Below are 20,890 nucleotides of genomic sequence, written 5' to 3'. Positions count from 1 at the left end.
GACCATATTCCCTAACTACCTTTTCTTGTTCTTATGTCTCCCTAGATGTTTTCTCCTCCAATGCATTGTGAATCTAAAGCCAGCCCTTCCCCTGAGAAACCAGATCCTGAAAAGGAAGCAAAGCCTCTGCTGAAGGATAAGTCTGTGGAAGGAATGCTAGCATCCCTGTATGACCAACCTCGGCACATCCAGTATGCAACACACTTTCCTATTCCTCAGGTATGAGACCTGCTCATAACTGCTCCCCTGCTGCTGCTTTGTGCTCTGGTCATGAGGCTGCTGTGTTTCCCTGCAGGACTGCTGTGGGTGGGTAGGGAGCAGTCGTCGTTTCCTGTACTGCTGCAGGAGGTGATCTACTTAAGATGTCTTCTTGCTTTCTCCCAGAGCAACTTCTGAGATGAAGCTTTCCTTTTGCCTTAAGAGATCCAAATGTGAAATAAGATTAAAGCATTCAGCCTCATAGTTGCTAATCCAGTTGTCTCTCTTGGTTCCCTAGGAGGAGTCATGCAGTCATGAGTGTAACCAACGGTTGGTAGTTCTTTTTGGGGTTGGAAAACAACGGGATGATGCTCGGCATACGATCAAGAAAATAACCAAAGACATTCTAAAAGTCTTAAACAGAAAGAGCACTGCAGAGACGGGTTAGTAGAGCTTGAGCCATTCCTTTCTGAAGTAGGAATATCTTTTCAGCTGACTGACTCCTTTGTCTGGAGTCTCCCAGTGGAAGGATTTTATATAATCTACAGTGCCTGGTAAGCTGTATCAGTCACTGAGAGTCTGGAATGGTGCTCTGTTCCCAAACATACTAACCAGCAAGGAACAGGATTGATTTCCTGGTGACAGTATCTGTTTAATTGAACTTTTCTTCAGAAGAGGATTGACCCTGGCCAAAACTTCGGCTTTTTAAGTTTTATTTTCTTTAGTTCTTACATTTAGATCCTTGCACAAGAAGCAAAGAAGGCTTTGCCTGTGCATATTCAGAAAAGACCTCGATGAAATGTAGCATGCTGTTATGGTTGGGGCACATGCTAAATGCATAGGATGGGAAATTTGGATAGCTCTGTCAAAATCAATAGAAAGCCTCTGACTTCCATCAGCTGAGAATCTGGCTACATTTTTTTTCTTTCTCTCTTAGTCTGATTCCTGAAAGGTGATTTGAAATGTGGTAGAAAGATTCTTTAAAAGGTGGTGTGCTCTGACAAAGAAATTTTGAGGCTGAACGTCTCCAATCCAGAACATCTGTTCTCACCAATCAGTTTACCTCTAAATTGAGAAAGTATTTTCCCCTTCCAAGGAGTACCTTCAGTCGGGATAAACTATATGTTAACCCTAGTGTCATTCTCAGGTTAGGAATTCCTTCCTCAGCAGTTCATTGGTTTGAATTCAAGGTGGTCCTTATTGTCTTAAGGTCCGGGACTCAGTATCTTTGGCTGTGCTGCGTGTCAGGGGCTGATCTTGCTGATGGACTGGGAGGTGCTGATGGCTGATGTCTAGTCCTCCTCTGATGAGGAAGGTAGCCTAATACTGTTTTCTGATCCTTCCAACTTTGGTAGGTGGAGAGGAAGGCCAGAAGAGGAAAAAGAGCAAGCCAGAAGCATTCCCAACAGCTGAAGATATCTTTGCAAAATTCCAGCACCTTTCTCACTTTGATCAGCACCAAGTCACATCTCAGGTATGAAACTTTCAAGGCTGCTGTCCTTGGGCCCTGGCTGTGTCCCTTTGCATTACTGAGAGCAGCTTCCTGGAGGGAAAGGGAAATGGGCCTGCTGAGGGGCTCCTTGCAAGGGGAGATAGTACTGTGTGTCATCTTGCACTTGCAGGTATCTCGCAATGTCTTGGAACAGATCACCAGCTTTGCCTTGGGAATGTCATACCACCTGCCTCTGGTACAGCACGTGCAGTTCATATTTGACTTGATGGAGTATTCACTCAATATCAGTGGTCTTATCGACTTTGCCATCCAGGTAAGTGCAGTGTGCTCAAACCCTTCCTGGACAGGGGTTCATCAGCCTAAAAGGCAGCAGATCTGTACTCCAGGGATCGCTGGTGACCCTCTGACCTGGGTCATGGAGGTGGTCAGATTAGGTGGTTGTTGTGGTGCTCCCAGGTTGCAACTGCTAGGAATAGGTTGGTTGTGGCAGGTAGTCTTACGTGTTCTGTTCTGAGGATCATTATTCCAGAGGCTTCAGGGTTGTCTCCAAAGGACTTGCATTGCATCTCTGTCCCTGGCTGCAGCAAGGCCTTGTTCTGAGTGAGAAGGGGATCGTCTGTTTCTGGCAGCTCTCCCACCTTGCTCTCCTGGAAGGATCCTTGGCACATGGCAGTACAGGCTGCCTCCTGGATCCTGCTAAAATCCTCTTGCAGTTTCTGCAGCCTGTGCCAGGTGTCTCTTGAAGCCTTGCTATGGTTGCTGACGGAATTGAGGCTGTTAGCCTTAAAAAGGGAGCTGAGTGAGATTTATGCAGGACAGAATTACCAAACAAGCTGCCTGCTACTATCTGTGGCCATATCCTAATCACCCTCTGATACTCAAGCACTGACAGCCCCAAGAGAGACATTGTGCCCAAGTATGGGGTACCAGTTGTTCCAGGGGTACATCTCTAGGCAGAAAGTGCCTGCCAGTCCCTTTCCTGGCAGGTCCTATAGGCTGTGGGTGTGGTGTGCCTGCTCCATTTCTGACCATACCTTACCCCTGTGGCTGTTGAAGGGTTTTTCTGTCATTGGGTGCAGTTGCTGAATGAACTGAGCGTGGTGGAGGCAGAACTGCTGTTGAAATCCTCCGACCTTGTTGGCAGCTACACCACCAGCTTGTGCCTGTGCATCGTGGCTGTGCTGCGACACTACCACTCCTGCCTTATATTGAACCAGGACCAGATGGCTCAGGTCTTTGAAGGGTAAGGGAATCTTACCCTCACTGTGTGGAAGGAAGTAATGTTTCTTCTGGGGGTTTGTAATGGGCAGGGATATATCTGTGTCCTTCCTAAAAGGCAGCAACTTTGTGCCTGAGGGTTCAGCTCACAGAATTTGAGGGGGACGGGATATGTTACCCAGTGAGCACTGTTGCTGTGAGCTCAGGAAGATATCTATATAACGAGGTTATTCCTTCAGATTTTCTTCTCGTGTTGCTGCAGCACTTTTTTTGTCTCTATACAGTCTGTGTGGGGTGGTGAAACATGGCATGAACCGCTCAGATGGCTCCTCAGCAGAGCGCTGTATCCTGGCCTATCTCTACGACCTGTATACCTCCTGCAGTCACCTCAAAAGTAAATTTGGGGAGCTCTTTAGGTGAGTCTGAGGCAGGTGGGATGCAGCAGGTGCTGACCAGTATAGCACCTTGGCTTAAGCTTTGCTTGTGATCTTGTTTAAAAAGATTGTCCTCAGGATCCTCTCAATGGGAAAGTGAAGTTGTGGGAGCAGTGCATGTTTTACAGGCAGTAATGACCCAGTGTATAATCTTGACTCTTAGATCGTCAAGTTGTTTTTGGTAAATTGCCTTCAGTAATCCTCTGCACCTTCCCAGGTCTGTTCTTACCACACTGCTAGAGGATAGAAATAGAGAAGTCTGTTCCTACCAAACTCTGATGACTGAGCAGTTCATCCTAAAGGTTGTTCTCTGCTTGTTCTCAGCTCCCTAATAGTCCTTGGACTGCTTCTGAATCTGCTCTGCTTGGTTCTGGGTTTGTTCCCCTGCTAGTTGGCACTCCTTATCCTTGCTCTGCCCCTGTTGGCTCTTCAGGTTCTGCTCTGTTGATGTTGCCCCCAGGCTCTGTCCCATGGGCTTACTGGACTCTGTGGCCTCCTGCCCTTTGCAGTTCTCTTGGGAACCCTCCCCTGACCAGCTCCCTGTGGAGCTTCTCCCTTAGCAGCTCAGAGACGGAGTCCACAAATCTCCTTGGCCTTTTGCTTACATGATGCTGTGAAGGGGTAATTCTCCTGACAGCCCTGGTTACCGGTGCAGTGCTTCACTTTGCCTTCTCTCGCCACCCCTGCTCCCTATCAGTGTTTCCAGTGCAGGGGTGCCATAGGGGTGTCTAACCCTCTGTGTTACCCCTGCATTGAGGGGCTGTGAGAGTGGGTTGGCCTTGGTGTCAGCTGGCTAAAGCCCTGGCTGCTGAGAGCCTTTGAAGTCTCTCTCTGGACTGAATTGAGAGCAAGAGGGAGTGCTGTGGTCGCAGGTGCCTTGTTGTTCTTTGAAGGAGTCATCACACATAGGGAAATGAGAAACCTGGTGTTAGTCGGAATTCCCAAAAGCTGTTCAGCAAGGCTTTAAAGTAAATGGCCACAGATAAAAGGGAATATCCTCTAGCAGGCAAACAATAGGTTAGAGATGGAGACAAGGAATGGGAAGGAGTTTGTATTTTGAGGGTGATCCCTCCCTCAGGAGTCCCATAGGACTCCGCTAGTGCTGGTGCTGTTCTACGCATTGGAAGTTGTATAAGTGGTGATATCAAAACTTTTCATGTAACTGGTATTCAGCATATAACAATATAAGTTGGATGCAAATTGTTGTAGTAGGGTGCAGTGATGGTGATGAGGTGATAAACTTGCAGATGAAGTTTAGTGTTGTTAAAGTAACGCACATAGGATTGTCCTTGTTCCCTTCTAAACTCTGTGTAGTGATGGATGTATACTGCCAGTTGGATAAAGGATCTTTCAGCTGTAACAGATACTGAAACACATCTGTTTATCATGACATAATTGAAAATGTCATCATAGTGTTCAGCAACAGTCAAAAAGCAAATTAAATGTTAGGTATCGTTTGGAAAGGAATGGAGAACAGATCAGAGAGCGTTATTGGGCCACCGTTTAAGTCATGGTACAGCTGTGCCTTGTTTGGGGCAACAGACTCCAAAAAGCGTGTAGCAGAGTTAGGCCCAAAGAAGGGTGAGTGGATAGATGACCAGGGGTTTGGAATGACTTACTTATGAGGAACTGAATTTCCTCCCCACAGAAGGAGGACTGAGGGGAAATGATAGACGTTTGTAAAGTTCTAGTTCATATGGAAAATAAACTGAATGTTCAATATGTTTTACAATGCAAGCACAAAAAGGAATGAAGAGAAAATAACAAATGGTAGGTTCAGAACAAAAGAATAAACTTCATAGTTCTCACAGTTAACGTGGAACTCTTCATGGTGTAAACCTCAAAAATCTACAGGATTCAAAAAGTAGGTAGACAAACTTACAGGAGGAAAATCTGTTGGCGAGAGTGTTATCTGTAACTCTGAAGATCTGTGAGCCCTAAGTTGCAGCAGGGTGGGGAAGGGTGCTGGAGCAGTATTGCCACACGTCTGCCTTGCTCTTAAACTCTTCTCTGGGCATTAGCTGTTCTGACACAGGCCTGATCTAGGTGTTTCCCTGATCTGACCTGGAATAGCCATTCCTGTGCTGTGTTCACTGAGCACACGGGTAACTTCCAGGTGCTTCCACAACAAAGAACCAGCTTCATTCTTTTGGGAGAGTCTTTGCTGGTACACAGTGGTCTTGAGTTTCCATATGTTCTTGCCCAGGGAGGGCTTATCTTGCACAGGATTGCTTTGCTTATCAGAGTTCAGCAGAAGCTTAGTTTTTTGTGTTCCTAATCTCTTTTTCCTGTCCTGTTTAGTGACTTCTGCTCTAAGGTGAAGAACACAATCTACTGCAATGTTGAGCCGTCAGACTCCAACATGCTATGGGAACCAGAGTTCATGATTGACACTATTGAAAATCCATCTGCACATAACTTTACATACACCAACCTGGGCAAGAGCCTCAATGAAAACCCAGCTAACCGCTACAGTTTCGTCTGTAATGCACTTATGCATGTGTGTGTGGGACACCATGATCCAGACAGGTGAGAGGCAGAACTTTCATGCGTCTACTGAGATAGTAAAATCTTTAGGTGAGGGTAAAAAAGCCAGTAACCATTCCTCAGCTGTCCTGGGGTGTGAGGAAGAAGGAGCCAAGGCTGGGGTCCCTTAGAGAATCACTGACCTGATGGTGTGCATGAGTAGCAAAGTTGACTCTCTGCTTTTTTCATTATTTATTTAACAGGGTGAACGACATTGCTATCCTGTGTGCTGAGCTAACTGGCTACTGCAAGTCTCTAAGCGCCGAGTGGCTGGGTGTGCTCAAAGCTTTGTGCTGTTCCTCCAATAATGGGACCTGTGGCTTCAATGATCTCCTCTGCAATGTTGATGCAAGTGCAAACATTCAAAAGGGGAAAAGGAATTGAAGCAGGAGTGGAGGGATCCCTTGGGAGAAGGCAGAAATGAACAAGGGATGGAGGCTTTGTCTTCTGAGGACAGGGGAAAGGCTTTGAATACCAGGGCTACCTTTTGGTGTTTGTTGCAGCCTGGGCTGATCGTGGACATTGACTTGGGGTTATGGGCCCTTCTACCCCCCAGCTCCTAGGCAAGCTGAGGAATTGCTGACAGAGGGAATGAGGCAGAGGCTGTTGTGATCACTAGCTGATCTCCTCTCTTCCAGGTCAGTGACTTATCTTTCCATGATTCCTTGGCCACCTTTGTTGCCATTCTCATTGCCCGGCAGTGCTTGCTGCTGGAGGACCTGATTCGCTGTGCTGCTATCCCCTCACTCCTCAATGCTGGTAAGTGCATCCCTGCGGAATGGTGGTCTTAGTCTCAGTTCTGACCCAAAGGCCTGTGCTTTGTGAACCCCATAGTTGTGAAACATGCTTCCAATATTTCTTCTGTAATGTGGTATTTAAGAATCAAATATTTTGCTTTAGAGGTTTTCTGGCCTTTTGGTTTCTATCAAAACTTGGTTGTGCTAAGGTTTTTAAGTGTCTTGCTTTCTGGAGTCTGTGTGCAAGCTGAAATAAGCACAGAGAGATGTTACCAGCCGCACTGTCTTGACCAGTGTACTCAGCTCTAAACTCCAGCAGTACACCTCCCACTGCTGATATGGTTCAGCTTAGCATTTTGGCTAGAGCAGCCAGCTGACCAGTTGGGCCTACAGCGCCTGGGTCACGCTGCCTTTACTCTGCCACCAGCCTTCCTGACTTTGCTCTGGGAATTGCAGCATCCAGACTGACAGGGTGAAGTTGGGAAGATGGAGCAAACAGAATGCAGTGCATGTCACTGGGGATAATACTGGTGGATTTGCTCACTTGCATGTTAATTACTTCACATGCTCTGTATTTGTAAATACTGCTGCAGCTTCTCAACTGGCTGCTCCAGGGCAGTGCACTGTGAATAGCTTTTGGATTGAGAGTCAGCCGTCCCAGTGTTTGAGAAATCTCAGTTGACTGTTTTCTTTACACAGCCTGCAGTGAACAGGACTCAGAACCGGGAGCACGTCTGACCTGCCGAATTTTACTCCATCTGTTCAAGACTCCACAGCTGAACCCATGCCAGCAAGATGGCAGTAAGTGAATAAAAGTAAAGCCTTTCTGTATTGTTAAAGTACTGAGGCTCTTGCACCCCAGGAAAAGAGATACTGGACCCTCTGATTAGAGATCATGACCTGCTTGCTTTGAATAAAGCAGGCAAAGCCTGATAACACTGCTTTCTGCAGAGGACAAAGAACAATATCCTTCCATTTATGTCACTCCTTGGTAGTCAGGCACATTGGGAAGGAGACTCTTGGAGGCAGGAAACCGGCCAGTAGAGATGGCCTTGCCATCACTAAGCCATTAGAGTAATGATCGCTTCTTTTTTATGTCTTGAGCTTTGTATAGCCTCTTAGCTTGGTGCCAGAAACTGCTATTTTACAGCACTCACTTTTTGTCCGATGATGGAAACAGTCCAGGAAGCTCTGTTCTTGGCTCCTCATCAGTATCCTGATAGCTCAGATCTCCAAACCCAGCCTGTATTCTAGGTTAGGGTACTGTTGGAGCTTGGAGTTCATGACACAGACACTGCTCCCCATTTGGATTTCATGGTTCAATTGTCACAGTGTGATTGGCACTATGCTTTGCAAAACTTAATTAAGTTGACCCCCTGTTATAGCTGGGAAAAGGACTAGCCTCAGGATTCTCTGAGCTGGATCTACGGTACTGGCTGGCACATAATTCGGGCAGCTCTGGAGCCTGCGCCTTTCTCTCTCTGAGTATTGCCCTTCTCCATTGTCCTCTTTGCAGACAAACCCACGGTGGGAATCCGCTCTTCCTGTGACCGTCACTTACTGGCAGCTTCCCAGAATCGTATTGTGGATGGAGCGGTCTTTGCAGTGCTGAAGGCTGTCTTTGTTCTGGGTGTGTATCTGTGTCAGATGGGACCTGTAAGAATGTTTTTAGGGGGGTGGGAGAAGGACACTGTATAGCCTGTGTGGCTGTACAGAAAGGCAGAGGATGTCTGTTTTGGTGGATACATGGCTTGTCTTAAGCCCTTTGGTTGAGCTGTAAACGTGCTTCTTAGCTGCAGAGAGAGTTTACAAAAGCTCAGGGTGTTTTGTGGCTTTGGGTTTAGCATTGATGATTAAGTGACACTTGTGTTTTCCTTGTAGGAGATGCAGAGCTGAAAGGCTCTGGCTTTTCCCACCCTGGAGGTGTCGATGATCTCATGGATGATGAGCTGGGCACCAGGAGGGCCGGTGGTCGGGTAGTAACTGTAGAAACAGCTAGCTTGGATATTTATGCCAAGTATGTACTAAGGAGCATATGTCAACAGGTGAGTCTGTCCCATCTCTAGGTTTGCCCTTCTCACTTCTGCAGACAGGTATCCCATATGACTTTCTGCAGATTGGGCTTGGCAGGTATTTCTTGTGAAAGATCAGTAAAGAACCTGCGATGGTACTGCCACGTGATGGCGCTAAGGATTGCTCACCATTAGCAAAAAATGGAGAGACAAACAGTTGTCAAGAATTAAGTGTTGCAGTATGCAGGAACTGCATCCCCTTTGCTTTGGCAACAGCACAAGGCTCATGTCCAAGGAGGGGAGTGCAGGGAGTGGTTTGCTGAGATGTGTTCTGGAGGCAAAGAAGATAAGCATGAGAAAGACAGCTTGTTGAAGTGATAAATGGTGCCTTTCAGAATGCAGCTTAAGTGTTGCTTGCAGCGAGGCTGTTAATGTATCCCTGGGCTTTGCAGTGCCCTGTTTAGTTAATTAAAGGAACAACAACAAAAATCTTTTGCTTAGCCTAATCTGACAACACCAGTATTTCTGTTCCTTCATGTAAAATTGGCATTTGAGGAACTGAAACCTGGCTAATACGGTATTTAGTTGCAGAGTGGAGTGGCTGTTACCACTATTGTATGAAAATGGGTGTCGAAGGGTGTCCTTGGCCTTGGTTGCAAATTTTGTTCTGACAACAGGAAAGATGCAGAGTTACAATTTAAAACCTGTATTCTGTATTACTAATATGTGAACACAACACATTAGTACTGTGGTGTCCTCGTGATTTGTGATGCTGCTGGTTATGAATTGGCTCACTATGTAGCAATGTTACCAGCCTACCAAGAAGAATTGAAGCTACCTATTTACAAGCATAAATTCAACATACTTGGTGTTACTGAAACTGTAGCATTGATGGAAGTAGATATTCCCTTGCTGGTCCCAGTCTGTGTAGGCAGGACTCACAGTAGGTAAAAAGTGTGTGTATGGGGGGGGGGGGGGGGGAGGGGGTGTGTACAGGAGGGAGTAGCAGTGTCAGGTATCACTACTCATACCAATTGTTGATAGCACAGGTTATGTAGGAGTGAACATTCCAGTAGAGACCAGTGAGTACCGCCAAATTGTGCCAGACCTCCTGCAGGGTTGCTGCAGCTGTAAAGGGCTGGTAAAATGTTGTGTTTAGTATTAGTACCCCCAGTGTGAGTTGTAGATGCTGTAGAACTCACACTACCAATTCTGAAATGTCTGTAGGATGCATTAAACTATAGGTTGTGATTTCTCAAACTCAGAAAATGTTGCATCTCATAATCAGGTGTATATTCATCATGAGGGGGTGGGGAAAAGGAGGAGATTATAGAATTAAGTTAAAGACTTCTTAGGTGCAAATGATTATGAAGTAGTTGCTGGTCTGCCTTTTAGCCTGTTTAAATTAATGAATGTAATTGTGACTGGCCTTTTGAAAAAGTTAATTTCATAGAGCTGTGATAAACCACAGTGGAAACCAAGAGGGAGGCTTGAGTCAAAGGTGCTAACCTGAATCCGGTGATTGGGATGGTGGAGTTTTCCATAGTGCTTGGAAAACTTGTTCATAGTGCTCTCCTGTGAAGAGGCACACGAGGGGCTCGTTTCAGTAATGTGAAGCCTGTGGAAGTGGCTGTTTTGTAAAAAAAATAAAAAATAAAAATGTTGCAGAGAGAGAGGCTAGAAGTCCCTCAAGGTTGAAGATGGTAGTTGACTTCATACTTACTTGTGAGATTATACTAATAAAGAGGAACAAAGTCTGAATTCTTGTCAGAAGCTGAGCAAGTGACAAAAAGGGTCTTCCCAAGGGTATGCGTGTTACGTGCGCAAGGAAGAGAAGTTTCAAGAGATTGTGATGTAGCGACATTGAAGGGACAAATGCCACAGGCATTAGAAATCACCAGATCATGTGTATTGGCAAAGTGGAAACTTCCATCTGGGATGAAGTTGAAGATCTAGGCTGTGGTTTCACAAGGATTTCAAACCAGAGATTTAGCCTTTCTGATCTTGGTGCTCTACTTAGTGCTTAGAGTGCTGTGTGCTGCTGAGAGGGACTGTTCCCAGCTTTCTAGGCTCAGCACCAGCACCTGTGCTTCATGAACTGGATCCTCATCTCTTCTCTGGTCGTCACTTCTCAGTGGAATAATTCTCTCATCAGGCTTGCTCTGCAGCTGCAGAAGTGCTTATGTAGCAGTGCTCTGTAGATTTTAATTTCATGAATTTGCCTAATTGATTTTCAATATGAAAAAATCCTGCAGTAACGAATGCTGCGGGTTAACTGTAAATTGTGTGAAGAAGTACCTACTTCATGTTTGTTTTGGAAACTGCTGTCTTCATTACTATCGTACATTTAAACTGAAAAAGGGTAGATTCAGATTAGATATAAGGAAGAAGTTCTTCCCTGTGAGGGTGGTGAGACACTGGCACAGGTTGCCCAGAGAAGCTGTGGCTGCCCCCTCCCTGGCAGTGTTCAAGGCCAGGTTGGACGGGGCTTTGAGCAACCTGGTCTGGTGGAAGGTGTCCCTGCCCATGGCAGGGGGGGTGGAACTGGATGATCTTTAAGGTTCCTTCCAACCCAAACCATTCTATGATTTAGGGACCACCAACTGAAATTGAAAGGCTGACAATAATAGTTTTCTGTCTACCTTCTCCTCATGATTTGTGACTTGTCTGGACACAAGCCATTTATAAATTGTTTCCCCTTCCAGGCTTTAAGAAGTCATTGGTTTTTACTAAGGATGGCATTGTGTTTTCCATCACTATTTGAGAATTAAGGGGCGTGCTTAGACATGTTCTAGTTTAGCCTTAGCTGCAGCCCTGAATTATTTAATTTAGGACAACTCCAGGGCTTTGTTGTGCAGGAAATAGACCAAATAATTTTAAGTGATCCCTTCTGATCTTTTGAGCCCATGTGGCAGTGTTGATGGAGCCTGGGCATGGCAGTGACTGTGTACTGTTAAATCATACCAATATTTTATCAAAAGAAACAGCAGCTACTGTGTTTCACTACTGCTGACTTGTCAGAGTTGATGTTTCCTCTGTTGTGATTGCTGTGCTGTGCCTGACGTCTGCTGAATCAGGATAGTACAGTTCATGAAGAGAAATGATTATCAGGCATAACTGCGTACTAATAAGGTTTTATGAGTTTGATGTGTTCTCTGCATCTCTCTGAGACTGAAAGCAGGGACACTGGTTTGGGATCAGGCATCAGTTTGACTGTGCTGACTCTGCCTTTGTCTTGCAGGAGTGGGTAGGTGAGCGATGTCTCAAATCCCTCTGTGAAGACAGCAATGACTTGCAGGATCCTGTCCTGAGCAGCACACAGGCCCAGAGGCTGATGCAGCTGATTTGTTATCCACACCGGCTACTAGACAATGAGGAAGGAGAAAATCCACAGCGGCAGAGGATTAAACGCATCTTACAGGTGCAGGCTTCTGGCAGAATCTAGGAGTGTCTGAGTATTTGCCTAATGTAGCGTTAGAGTGGGGTTGTCCAAAATGCAGCCCTCTGAGGGGTCTGACGCTCGTTATCATGGAAGCTGAGGGTGTGGGTTGGTGTAATTTGAACTGAGATAAGGACTCATACGAAGTATGCATGCGTGTTGCAGAATCTGGACCAGTGGACCATGAGGCAGTCCTCGCTGGAGCTGCAGCTCATGATTAAGCAGACGGCAAGCAACGTGAGTTTGTGCTCAGAGGGACCATACGGGGATGTGAGTTGCCAGTGTTGAAGTGGCTGCTTGTGAGGTGGTGGGGAGGTGGCTTGGCAGAAGTGGGGAGTAGGGAGGAAGTAAACGGAGAGAGTCAGGCCTGTGAAAGCCAAGCCTGAAAAGGTTGCGATGAGTCCAAGACCCAAAGAGCCATGGGGAAATTGGTAAACTGGGTTTGTACTGAGTTGTGTTGAAATGTGCAAGCCCTGTCAGTGAGTGCTCTCAGAGAAGGACTTGGCTGTCTTTTCCCTATCTCCAGGAGATGAACTCCTTGTTAGAAAATATAGCCAAGGCCACCATTGAGGTATTCCAGCAGTCAGCAGAGACCAGCTCTGCTAGCTCTGCTGGCAATGGAGTCAACAGTATCAGTAGCTCAGCAAGTGCTACGCCTGCCAGCAACAAATCCAAACCCATCCTCAGGTAGGTGTAGTCCCAGCACGCAGCTGCCTTGTAGACGAGTGAATCATAGGTTGGATTGCAAACTCCTTTTCCCTCCTGTGTTGTCACAGCTCCCTGGAGAGATCAGGAGTGTGGCTGGTGGCCCCCCTAATTGCCAAGCTTCCAACATCGGTTCAGGGCCATGTGCTGAAAGCTGCTGGAGAAGAACTGGAGAAAGGACAACATCTGGGGTCATCGTCCCGCAAAGAGCGGGACCGCCAGAAGCAGAAGAGGTGGGTCCTGGGGAAAGGGCAGGTGATGCTTGCTCTGCTAATCCCCCAGCCTGGCAGTATAGCTCCATCTCGGTTCTCTCTGCAGCATGTCCCTCCTGAGCCAGCAGCCATTTCTGTCACTGGTGCTAACATGCTTGAAAGGACAGGACGAGCAGCGAGAGGGCCTCCTCACCTCTCTGTACAGTCAAGTCCAGCAGGTAGGTGTCTTGCTTCTCCCCTCACTTTCCTCAAGGGTTTGTTCCTCCAGCAGGCAGGTATGTCCTTGGGGATGTTGTTTGTCTGATTATATGCTCAATAAGGCAAAGATCTTACTCTGGTTGGTATAGAGTGCTTGAGCTGACCATCTCTGAGTCACTGGACAGTGGGCAGTACAAGCTGCTCTCTATAAACTTCAGCGTACATCTTGTGAGGTCTGTCCTCTCTTCTAAATTTCTTAGATTGTTACGAATTGGCGGGAAGATCAGTACCAAGATGATTGCAAAGCTAAGCAGCTGATGCATGAGGCCCTGAAACTACGGCTGAATTTGGTGAGCAGTTGCAGAAGAAGAGCTTAACCATATGGGGTGAAGAATTGTCTGCCTTTTTTTCCTTTTTTTTTTTTTTTTTGGAACACATGCATACAGGAGGGGCTATATATGTCCTGAGGCAAGGAAGTAGGAGAAGCACTTGTGCTGCTTCTGAGTCTTGAGCCCTGAGTGGGATAGGGTGCGTGGAAAAATTCCCTTGGTCTATTTCACCAGGCTGAAATCCACAGCCTTGATCTCTGTTTTGGAGATGTGCCTTCCCATTTCAATGCTTTTGCAGTCCACAGCACTACTGCTTTCATCTGAGGTTTGTCCTGCTGACTGCAGTCTTCTTCAGCTCTCAGCAGGAGTTGCTGTAGCACAGGATTTGCTCTGGCTTAGGCTCCTTTCTCACTTCAGAATCTTTGTGTTTCTTCATGGTGCCTTTGTGACTAAACTACTTTTCTGTGCCAGGTGGGAGGAATGTTTGACACAGTTCAACGCAGTACACAGCAGACAACTGAGTGGGCTGTGCTTCTCCTGGACATCATCAGCAGTGGCACCGTGGACATGCAGTCAAACAAGTAACTTTCTGGCTGACTTCTGATCCATACACTTCCCAAGGGAGGGAGTCATTAGCATGGCCCCTTTTCTCATGTGACCTAGCTGTCTCTCCAGACAATGTCAGAAGAGACTTCAGAGTCTCATAGCAGGCTACAACCTAGGTCCTAGTGTCCAAGTGCACTCTGACATATCCAGAGGAAACTTGGCTTTCCAGATGCAGAGAGATAAGCAGGAGAGAGCTGAGTCTGGACCTGCTTTTTGGAGAAGCTGAATGCATATACAGGAGGCCACTCTTAAGCTGTGATACTGCACTTGAGTCAAGTGTGAACACCGTGTGGTGTGTAAGCAAAAGGAGGATTAGTGTGGGAGTTAGTGTGAAGAGCGCTTGGCACTTCTGACTGTAGGCAGTACTCTCAGCAATCTATTAATGTTTGGTGTTACTATGATGGCAGAGGCTTTATATCTGCTTCTCGGGTGACTTTGACCTTTCTGCTCTGACCAACAGTGAGCTCTTCACCACCGTGTTGGATATGCTGAGTGTTCTCATCAATGGCACCCTGGCTGCTGATATGTCCAGCATTTCTCAGGGCAGCATGGAGGAGAACAAGCGGGCGTACATGAATCTTGTCAAGAAACTCAGGGTGAGGGATACCAGGCCCTGTATGGGGAGCAGTGTGTGCTGTGTCATGGTTGTCCAACTATGCAGATTTACCTGTCTCACAAATGGTACTTGTCCTGTTGCTGCTGTTTAGATGAAGCAGTGAGGGTGGCCCAGATAGCTCTGTAGGGCTGAAGGTGCAAAGGTGAGATGTAATGCAGGGATAGCGGTTGACACCAGAAGAGACACAGGTGGGCTTTGGGTGATTTTTTTTTTCCTGAGCAATTCTTCAAGTCTTCTCTATTCCACTTGTGCAGAAAGAGCTGGGGGACCGGCAATCTGACAGCCTGGAGAAGGTGCGACAGCTACTGCCACTTCCCAAGCAGACCCGAGATGTCATCACCTGTGAACCTCAGGGATCCCTCATTGACACCAAAGGCAATAAAATAGCTGGCTTTGACTCCATCTTCAAGAAGGAGGCAAGTGAAGCTTTTTTGTCTGCATCACAGCTCTTGAGTGCAGGTGTCACCTTGTCCTCTGATGCCTTAAGTCTACACAGCTTGGGAGGCATCTGTATGCAGCACCTTGTTGCCTGCTGAGCTTGAAGTGGCTGGCTGCATGCAGACAAGCTGGCATATAACCATGTCCAAAAAGGGCAAAGCTGGGTGTTAATGCTTGGCGATACATGCTGCTATCGCCAGAGAAGTTATTTAAACTTTGATTTTGTACTTACGACTATATAAAGCATAAAGAGAAACCCACAATCCCTGTCATGTGAGTTACTGGGCAGTGCCAGTGTGCAGAAGACTGGCAGAGATGGAATGAAGGAGACTGGCAGTTGTGGATGAAGGCCTTTAGAAATGGCTGCTTTGCCATGTGGAAGAGCAGGGACCACTGATAGGAGCTCAGGCTGTTTACTGTGACAAGTGGAGTAGAGCCTGAAGAAAGCCTAGTGTTTTCTATACCCTCATAGGAGAAACAACAGGGACTTGAAGGTTCTTATCTCTTTTGCTTTAAAGGGTTTGCAAGTCTCTACAAAGCAGAAGATTTCCCCTTGGGATCTGTTTGAGGGCTTAAAGCACTCAGCCCCTCTTTCCTGGGGTTGGTTTGGGACAGTCCGGGTGGATCGCAAGGTGTCTAGATTTGAGGAGCAGCAGAGGCTTCTTCTGTACCACACACATTTGAAACCCAAGCCCCGCAGTTACTACCTGGAGCCGTTGCCGCTGCCCCCTGAAGAGGAAGAGCCTCCTACACCTGTGGCTTTAGAGCCAGAGAAGAAAGCTGTGGAACCAGCCAAGGCTGATAAAACAAGCTCCAATCCTGCCACTTCTACTGAAGAACGCAAGAAGAAACAGAGCAAAACCAAGAAACGCAACCAGTCTACCACCAAAACTGAGGTAATTGTCTGCCCAACAGCTATGGACCTCCCATGGCCTCCCTTCCTAGTCACAGAGCACTCCCTTGAGTCTTCCTGAGGAGCCTGAGGGTGGTGTAATGGTGAAGATGGGATGTGTTTCCTCTCAGCTGGGGGTGCTGGAGCTCTGTCCTGCTCTCTCTAGCCTGGGGCAGGGCAAACATTTTCTTAATCCCTCATGGGAGGGAGGGAGGCAGCCCAGTTCAGGTAGTATCCCAGGCTTCCTCCTGTGGACTTTGCAGCCCTTTCATACTCTTCATTCATTCATGAATTCCCGGTCCACATTGATCTGTCTTCCTCTTTTGCAGGATTTTGTGTTGGGCCCTAGCCGAGGGGTTTCATATGGAGTTGGTATGCCTACAGATCTCTTGCATCACCAGTCAGGAAGCACTATGTCAAGGCTGGCATATGGGCAATCACCAGTGGGTCTCTATGCCCAGAATCAGCCTCTTCCGGCGGGTAGGTGCACAGGAGAAGTGAGCATATTGCACCTCTTTGGGAACCTCTTGTAAGAACCCCGTCTGTAAGGTGTCCTACACATGTTCCTACACCTTTCCCTTTTGCCTGTCATGTGTCTAGATACAGTGATGAAGATGAACAGTCATTCTGGAGCTACAAGGCTCAGCAATAACATGTGATTAGTCAGCCTGTTTCTCCTCCTCTTGCAGGTGGTCCTCGCCTGGATACATCCTACAGACCTGTACGCATGCCACTGGGGAAACTTGTTCAGAGTCGTCCTCCCTACAGCGGTGTGCTGCCTCCGGGGATGGGCAGCATGATGGGCATTGACCCCTCCTACAAGCCCGCAGTGTACAGACAGCAGCCTCCAGTCTCCCAGGGGCAGATTCTGAGGCAGCAGCTTCAAGCAAAGTTGGTAAGTCAGAGCTGTGCTCTTGGTGTTGCTGGACCCCACAGTATGACAAGCCCGAGCTGTTTGCTGGGGCTGTCCCTTCTACCCAGCAGGCTCCAACCCTGTCTCCGTTTCTGCCCTGGAAAGATGATTTGTCTTGTGTCTGTTCCTCTGGCACAGCACTGTGTTTGCCACCTGCTTTGTGGGCCCACGTCACTAACAGTCAGTGGAGGCTCAGTGAGGTGCACTGGGGCAATGAGAGGGGCACATCCTGGCTGTGGTGGGGACATTAGTGGCCTCTTTGTCCCAAGTCAGGGTGAGGCAGAAGTCGTCAGCATCTGCATGCTGTGCAGCAGCCTCCTAGGTTTAGCAGTGACACTACTTGTCTGGTTTGGTGGGAGCTACTGAGAAGAGAGCAAGCAGTGTCCTGCCCTTTGGAGATGTTGAAAAAAGTGTTTCTCTGTTGCCTTCCAGCAGGGCCAAGGCATAATGGGACAGCAGCCTGTGCGCCAGATGGCTCCAACCCCATCCTATGGAGCACTGCAGCCCTCCCAGGTAAGTGGCAGTGACCACAGGTAAGGCTGGAATCTGGCTCCAGCACAGGGTGGCATTTTCATTTCTGATGCTAAATCCCGAAATCTCTTGGCTCTTCTCACTCATTTATTGGGCAGCATGGATCTGAATCCCAGAGATGAGCAGCCTTGTGACAGTATTTACAGCATGCCGATGTCCCGTGTTCCAAATTCTCTGTTGTACCTTACCACGTGACTGATAAAGACTTTTTGTTTCATTTCAGGGTTACACACCTTACGTCTCCCACATAGGCCTTCAGCAGCACCCCTCCCAGTCAGGCACGATGGTACCTCCTACCTATTCTGGCCAACCCTATCAGAATTCCCACCCTAGCTCTAATCCTGCCCTGGTGGATCCTGTTAGACAGATGCAGCAGAGACCAAGTGGCTACGTACACCAGCAGGCCCCTGGCTATGGGCACACCTTGGGCAACACACAGAGGTACCTTCCACCCTACTGGATGTTAATAAGCTGTATTTCATCAAGGGCTTCCCCGCTCTGCTCAGACAACTCTTGGCAATCTGTGAAAAGCCTGTTCTCTGTGCTGTGTTATAAAACATCTGAGTCCTTCACACCCTCAGGAGAACATCTTTATCCAGCTTTCAGTCCTAGGAAGAAACAGAGAGACGGGATGAAATTCAGAGATGCTAGCTGCAGGCAGGAGATGGTGTTACCAGCCAGAGAAAGATGGAATTGGGAAGTATGAGGAAAATGACCTGGGAAGGTCATAGTTTTGGTTTTAAGTCTAACCAGCAAATAGCCATCAAAGGTCTAGATCTGGGATTTCCACTGCTCCTGGGCAGGCATAAATCCAGTAGGGAAACCATGCAGAACAGTGGGCCAAAGAGTGTTACTTGAGACTTCTAGAAGAACAGGCTGGATGAAACATTTGAGAGGCCCTGGTGTCCTTCACGCTTCTGCAGAGAGGCAGCGTGGATTGCAAGGGACTCTTTGGGCCGTCTGTCTTGTTGACGGCAAAAGTTGGGTTTGGATTCAAGAAGCTGGCTGCCCGTGGATCTTTTACTCCATGAGCTTGTCCTTTTCTCTTGCAGGTTTCCTCACCAGTCAATACAGCAGGCGCCCATGATGAGTGGGATGAACCATTTGGGTCCCCAAGGAGTCCCCTCAGGAATTCGACCCAGCCAGATACTGCCTGACCAGCAGCAGCAGCAGCAGTACCTGAGGCAGCAGCAGCAACAGCAGCAGCAGATGCTGAGGGTGAGTGGTTGCTGTCGGGAGGAAGGCTGCTGGAGCTGGAGGAGGCTTGCCCAGTGTTGCTTACCTCTGTGTCAGCAACTTTCTGCTCTGCACCTCTGTGCCAGGAAGGATGTCAGCTCTGTTGGGGACTGTCTAATAATTTGCTAGGCGGTTCTCCCTGCTTTAGAGCTGGCTACTCCTGATGGAGGCACCTGCCACACCGCCTTTTGCCAGTCACCCAGCATGAGCTAAAGGGAAGTTAGGAGCAGTAAAGGTCTGTTTATTCCTCTGTGGCCTGCATCCCACCTCTTCTTGCTCCAGCTGAGCCCATAAGATTGTGCAGAAAGCGAGCTGCCTTAGAAGTGTTGCAGGAGCTAGAAACAGTGAAAATGCCCCTGCCTTCAGTTGCCCTCTGAGCTCAAACCACGACAAGCAGGTAGAGTTGTCCCTTACCAGATCATTTTTAGGGGCATATCTGCATTTTTCAGAAGATCAAAATAAGCATCAGCTGCAGTTTCCAATGGCAGGAAATCTGGTGTGAATCAGTCCGTGTACTGCACATCTGACAGCGGATGGTGGAAAACTGATCCAAAGTAAGCTGTTAGACCCAGCTCTCTAGGTTCGAAGAAATTCACAGGCATATGTCAACAGGCATGAGTATTCCATGGATTTGCTTTACCATCTTATAAATACTAAATACTTACATGATATGCAAATATGAATACATTTCTTGGAGTTACAGAAATCATTTGGGTTAATTGGTGAATTACATACCTTATGACAAATCCTAGCAAACCTGTAGAATATGGGGAGGCTTTACATGGCACACACTGCTGAGGCTTTGTGTTCTGAGAGGGGCCTGAGCGAGACAGTGATTCCTGCAGAGCTGCAGTCAGCAGTATTTGAGAATTGCTGCCTTGCACTGGACAAGAGACTGCCTGTAGCATGGTCAGCAGCTTTTAGTCCTTTTGATGAGTAGCACCCCCTGACTATTCACTTGGTTTCTTTTGGCATTCTCCATCACTCATATTCAGAAAAAGAACATGCCTCAGACAAATTGCTAGCACTTCTCCTAGCTCAGTGACTTCATGTATACCTTCAGCTTTTAGCTGACATTGCCTGGTTGCTAAAAAAAAAAAAGTGGAGTGCCCAAAATCTCCCCTGTTACTGTGACTCCTGCTGGATTATCAGAAATAAACCAGATGCAGAACAGGCTCCTGGTGCTTGAGTTGGCTGTTGTGATGCAGTGGCTTGTAGAAAGGATGGATGGCCTTTTGGTTTGTCTTGCATGGGTTGGTGGTCAGCTGTGGCAAAAAAAGTAAGACATGAAATCGGGAGGGGTATCCTGGCTCATTTAGTCAGTTATCTGCTTTCTTGTGTACCCAGGTCATAGCATCCATTTCGAGAACCTAAGTGGCCAAACTGGTTTAAGATGGAAGTTAGGAGGCTGTTCTAGAAACTCACTCCCTTTGGGTTGAATCTTTGATCCAAGCCATAGTGTGTTTGTGACTGGTTCTTCTGTCCAATTATTATTGTCCACTGTGTCCTGTTGTTTACTGGCTTTTCCTTCTCTCTGATGTTTACCCAGTGTATTCCTACAGAGCACTTGCAGCTTCCATAGGTTAGGTTGTTTTAACCTCCTCTCATAAAATACTGTCCCTTCTCCTGATTGTATTTTTGTCTGTTTTCTGAGTCTGTTCAAGGTTTGAACCTTACCCTTTTGATCCAGTAATTGAAACTGTACCTAGCATCACCATGTTGGTTTTTTACAATAGCATTAGTAGTTTTCTATTTCTGCTAGAAATTCTTCTGTTGATCAGTTCTGCTGAGAGTTCAAAACTACGTTGGCAAATAGGAGAAATGCCTGAAAATTGGGAGAAGTGCCTGAAACTTAGGAGAAATGAAACAACCTTGAGATTTGTGGATATATTCTGGCTCCAGGTTCAACACGCTGAATATTCTTCTTACCATGACTAGTTCTGCCCGCATCTAGGTTGGAGCACTGCATCCAGTTTTATCCTATTTACTGAAGCGCAACACCAGCTGGCGTGAGGGGCAGAGAAGGGCAGCAAGATAGATCAAAGAGTTGTGGAATGTGGTTGAGAAAGAAAGGCTGAAATAGCTTGGTGTCAAGTTAGAGAAGCAGAGACAAGAGGAGAGATAAGTCTCCAATTTTTTTGTCTTAAAAAAAGCCAAAAAACCCTTATCTGTTCTTGTCCCTTGGCTGTAGAACAAG

General features: G+C 47.2%; 1 protein-coding gene across 4 annotated transcripts in view; it reads left to right on the top strand.

Moving 5' to 3' along the window:
* MED12 (mediator complex subunit 12) overlaps positions 1–20,890 on the top strand; it is a 37,365-nt gene that overhangs the window by 13,025 nt on the left and 3,450 nt on the right. For 3 of the 4 annotated variants that reach the window (XM_074835589.1, XM_074835590.1, XM_074835588.1), the window contains 27 exons: positions 46–219; positions 497–641; positions 1,554–1,672; positions 1,821–1,964; positions 2,731–2,894; positions 3,154–3,285; positions 5,605–5,832; positions 6,033–6,177; positions 6,468–6,588; positions 7,266–7,367; positions 8,083–8,196; positions 8,448–8,611; positions 11,820–11,999; positions 12,183–12,254; positions 12,544–12,704; positions 12,794–12,955; positions 13,041–13,152; positions 13,393–13,482; positions 13,933–14,042; positions 14,528–14,663; positions 14,938–15,099; positions 15,640–16,017; positions 16,343–16,493; positions 16,703–16,908; positions 17,359–17,439; positions 17,681–17,898; positions 18,510–18,675. In XM_074835589.1, the coding sequence (XP_074691690.1) occupies positions 46–219; positions 497–641; positions 1,554–1,672; positions 1,821–1,964; positions 2,731–2,894; positions 3,154–3,285; positions 5,605–5,832; positions 6,033–6,177; positions 6,468–6,588; positions 7,266–7,367; positions 8,083–8,196; positions 8,448–8,611; positions 11,820–11,999; positions 12,183–12,254; positions 12,544–12,704; positions 12,794–12,955; positions 13,041–13,152; positions 13,393–13,482; positions 13,933–14,042; positions 14,528–14,663; positions 14,938–15,099; positions 15,640–16,017; positions 16,343–16,493; positions 16,703–16,908; positions 17,359–17,439; positions 17,681–17,898; positions 18,510–18,675 (4,137 nt within the window). The remainder of the gene's footprint in view (positions 1–45; positions 220–496; positions 642–1,553; positions 1,673–1,820; positions 1,965–2,730; positions 2,895–3,153; positions 3,286–5,604; positions 5,833–6,032; positions 6,178–6,467; positions 6,589–7,265; positions 7,368–8,082; positions 8,197–8,447; positions 8,612–11,819; positions 12,000–12,182; positions 12,255–12,543; positions 12,705–12,793; positions 12,956–13,040; positions 13,153–13,392; positions 13,483–13,932; positions 14,043–14,527; positions 14,664–14,937; positions 15,100–15,639; positions 16,018–16,342; positions 16,494–16,702; positions 16,909–17,358; positions 17,440–17,680; positions 17,899–18,509; positions 18,676–20,890) is intronic. The other variant, XM_074835591.1, reaches the window with a different exon arrangement.

The sequence above is a fragment of the Strix aluco genome, chromosome 10, assembly GCF_031877795.1.
Source record: "Strix aluco isolate bStrAlu1 chromosome 10, bStrAlu1.hap1, whole genome shotgun sequence".
Lineage (NCBI taxonomy): Eukaryota > Metazoa > Chordata > Aves > Strigiformes > Strigidae > Strix > Strix aluco.
This window is presented reverse-complemented; position numbering and strand designations above follow the sequence as displayed.